Raw genomic sequence first — 3,830 nt, forward strand, 5'->3', positions numbered from 1 at the left:
TTAATATGTGAAATTATTGGTCGGTTAAGTACTTACCAAAATTCTAATAGATCGTGATAGCGTGTACTAGGTGTTACAGGTATGGAGATTATACAAAATAAAAGGAAAGTTGGCGAAAGAATTCAAACAATTAAGGTTTGATCAGTATCACTGTATAAGCAAAAGCCAAAGGAGTTTACAGTTATTTCTAAGACTGAAATGCATTTAGTTTTATAATATAAAAAATGTTTATTATTTGAAGGTTTGTAAAGGTGTTTTATCACTAACCATTGAGTATAAGTGGTTGTCTACCAAGTGTATTAAGGGGTTGTTTACTAACTGTTGACCATGGTGACTGGGTCAACAGTCAATGTGTTTACTAAATTGCGGATCTGAAAGAGATCTGACTGAAATGCTGACCGAGGTCTTACCCAACCAGCGTTAAATTTATGCTTACCCGAGTTAGATCTTTGTCTTCCATACTTGCCCTATCTAAAAGATAAATAATAGAATTATCTAAAAGTTACAAAAAAAACATGATTTTTAATTATATTTATTGTTAAAGATAGAAGCATGTAAATAAAATGATTGTTGTAAGTATAAATTCAATAATTAATTATAACTAGAAAAAAAATGAAAAGTTGATTTATTACATGAGAAGTTTTGATTTAAAAATGAAAGATAAAAAGTAATGTAGGTGTTTTGATGTGAAGGTTTGTATTTTTTTTAACTTCACAATATTTTGCTATGAAGTTTCAAGTGTTATTTTATGGTTTTATGAATCTCACGAAAACTGGCTGGTCTCACGTGAACTCAACCCTATATATATAAATATGTATGTATAGACTAGGGATCATGTAAGATTAGGTTGCTTTCTTGAGACTCATAATACCAATTTTTACACTTGAAACTTCACAGCAAAACACTGTGAAGGTAACATTTTTGCCGTGGAAACTCCGTTTTTTTTATCTTCACAAAATGTTTTTCATGTGTAAAAATTACTCGAAACATGTTGATCATATGTGAGCCCTACCTCTTATATATATATATATATATATATATATAGAGAGAGAGAGAGAGAGAGAGAGAGAGATGAGGTTTAATTTGCAAACTATCTCTTTCATATAAACATTACAAAACTAATCGCATCCCTCTATTTTTTCGATGAAATGCCAAAATTAATTGAAAGAAAGTAAATAAGTATAGTAAAAAATAAAAGAATCCATATTGGAGATATAGAAGGAAAAAATATGTTTTATGAACTTGTTAGAAGTAGATTCTTGTGAATGCTCTTATATCCAATTTTTAGTAAATGTGTGTACATTAATTAATCCCATGATGTTTATAATCTGTAATGACTGAACTAGAAGTAGAAGTAGAAGGGTGACGACGGGGATGCAAACCCTATTATGTAAGTGTGTCGGCTTGTATTTATCATGTAAAATGAACTATAATCAACATGCTTATGTGAAAAGACGATTATGACCAAATCTTGAAGTTTCTTGGAAAGTGGATGTATGTATGACTTACAAATCTGAAGCATGATATATTTTCATGTGCTATTTTTGTATAACCTTGTTGAAACTTTAATACTGCATCAACAAACCTATTCACATCAACAACAAAAACGAAAACAAAAGCCAAAAAGCTAGACCTCATATATATATATTAAACCACACCTTAGACCATTGTGTTGTGGTGAAGTGTTACATGTCCAAATCTTTAGGCATATTGTACAACTCTTGATGCATGTTCTTTTGTAAGAAGAAGCAAATCGCAGTGCAGTCGTCCCTATTCGATGACGGGAACCTCTGTTTCCAAGCTGCAATTGCCGCTACCACTACTGCTTTTGCTGCCGATTCCTCACTCTCTGCTCCCCACACGACCGATGCTACCGTATTGTTACTAAGCACATCCCACACCTGAAAATAAAATGTCCAACGCATTATTGACTTGTACCATACAACTCGACCACACATAAGATATGCTCGGCTGAGTTGTACTATTGACTTATGAGACCGTGGACTTACCCCATCACTTGCAAGAACGAGAAACTGATCGTTGGGGGTCAACCGGTGATAGGATACATCGGGGACCGCGATGATTCCGTGGCTTTTGAGTACAAAATCCCCGAAAGCACGAGACATGGCTAGGCCTGGTGAGTCGTGATGCGGCAACCACACTCGATCTATATGTGGTTCTTCCTTCAGTGCCATCACCCGACCATTCGACTTCCTTATTCGATCTCCCTCCGCTGCTCAAAAAATAAGTAAAACCCCGATCATTTATCGCGTTTCTATATATTTGTACAATACAATTAATCATCAATAGTTATAAGACTTACAAGGCACACTTGGTTTCAGATCAGTGGTCAATTGCACAGCCACAATTCCATTTTCAGCAATTGTTCCTAGAATTGCTCTTGAATCACCTAGATTAGCAATAACCAGATCTTCACCCTGTAAAACAACACAATCCTATCAGAATTATCTCAAAAATACTTAGCATAATATAAAATAAAACAAAATTTCATTTTAAAAATTACAGTTACATTAATAATAATGAACTGCGACACCCGGTTGGTTTTTTGTAACTTATGATACCTCACATCGAATCACAGCAATGCACTTTTAAGACCGTAAAAATATCCCACTATGCAACAGCGATAAAGTGAAAGTTAAACTACTGTCTGGATGCTGTGCTAGTTTGTACCGTACAAGCTAATTATGCATCCAGGATGGCTCAAAATCTTGATGAGAGTTTGTTATATAATATATGGTACCTGTTTGATGACAATAACAGCAGTTGTACCACTGCAAGAGAAATCTATATGTTCCATAAGCTTGATCTCCTTGTCCATGACTTTGAAGGCACTAAAACAGGCATCTTTCCAAATATGGAAATCCTTAGACTCAAACTCACCATCATGCTCAATTACCGTTTTGCCCTTGATTATGGTGGAATTTCTTTGGTTGACAATCAATGATGGCAACCTGTTTCTCACAAATTTGCTCACTATTTGACCATTCCTTCCATGCCCATCAAAAACCCCACCAAAAGCACCATTCTCCATTCCATAATCCTTCATCAAAAAAATAACATTAAATTAGAGAATAAAACTGAAAATTGAGAGATACCCATTTCATATAATGAGAATACAACATGGCAACCAACGTTAAGAAACCAGTTTGAATCCACCGGAGATTTTCCGTGTTGTTCTCGGGGACGCCCTTGAGATTAATGTATAAGTTGGTTTGGACACCTATCGTTTACCAAAAAAGGAAATCCAACACGGAGTTGGTAAAAAAGGGTTGAAGATGGAAAACCTGATAAAGAATAGCAGCATCTTGGTTGAAACCTTTGGATCCTTGATGAGTATGGAGGGAGCCAATTCTATGATCAGAAATGGTTTGTTGGTAATAAATGACATGTTCATGGCCATAGTCTATGTCATGAATCTCTGGAGATGCTCTCGATATGCAGATACCCATCTTCAAAGTTTAATAAACCCAACCCTTCTCAAACTACTCTTTTTATACAAAACCAAATGATATCAGATGGACCCCACTCCATTTATATTATATTATATATATATATATATATATATATATATATACACATGAATAAAATATGAGTTAGACGAGGAATGTAAAAGGGGATCTCTAAACTCTTGATCATTATTAATCCTACATTCACTGCATGCATGGGTTGCGTTTGATATGTGAATTGATGCAATACATCTCTGTGCATGTCGTGATATAGTGCAAAATAAAATATAATTGTTTGCTAATTATTTAATATGAAATCAGGTCGCTGAATGGTTAAGGGAGACTCCAGATACAAAATCATTT

General features: G+C 34.5%; 1 protein-coding gene across 1 annotated transcript; it reads right to left on the bottom strand.

The window, feature by feature from the left end:
• Positions 1-1,462: 1,462 nt before the first annotated feature.
• LOC112529748 (probable protein phosphatase 2C 72) lies at positions 1,463-3,470 on the bottom strand. Its single transcript, XM_025141135.1, has 5 exons — positions 3,306-3,470; positions 2,762-3,061; positions 2,324-2,438; positions 2,010-2,233; positions 1,463-1,901 (listed from the first exon to the last, which is right to left on the bottom strand). Exons 1-5 carry the CDS (start codon positions 3,468-3,470, stop codon positions 1,686-1,688), a joined length of 1,020 nt encoding a protein of 339 aa, XP_024996903.1. The 3' UTR covers positions 1,463-1,685.
• Positions 3,471-3,830: the final 360 nt, after the last annotated feature.

The sequence above is a fragment of the Cynara cardunculus genome, assembly GCF_001531365.2.
Source record: "Cynara cardunculus var. scolymus isolate 2C chromosome LG 16, CcrdV1, whole genome shotgun sequence".
In the NCBI taxonomy this organism is placed as follows: Eukaryota; Viridiplantae; Streptophyta; class Magnoliopsida; order Asterales; family Asteraceae; genus Cynara; species Cynara cardunculus.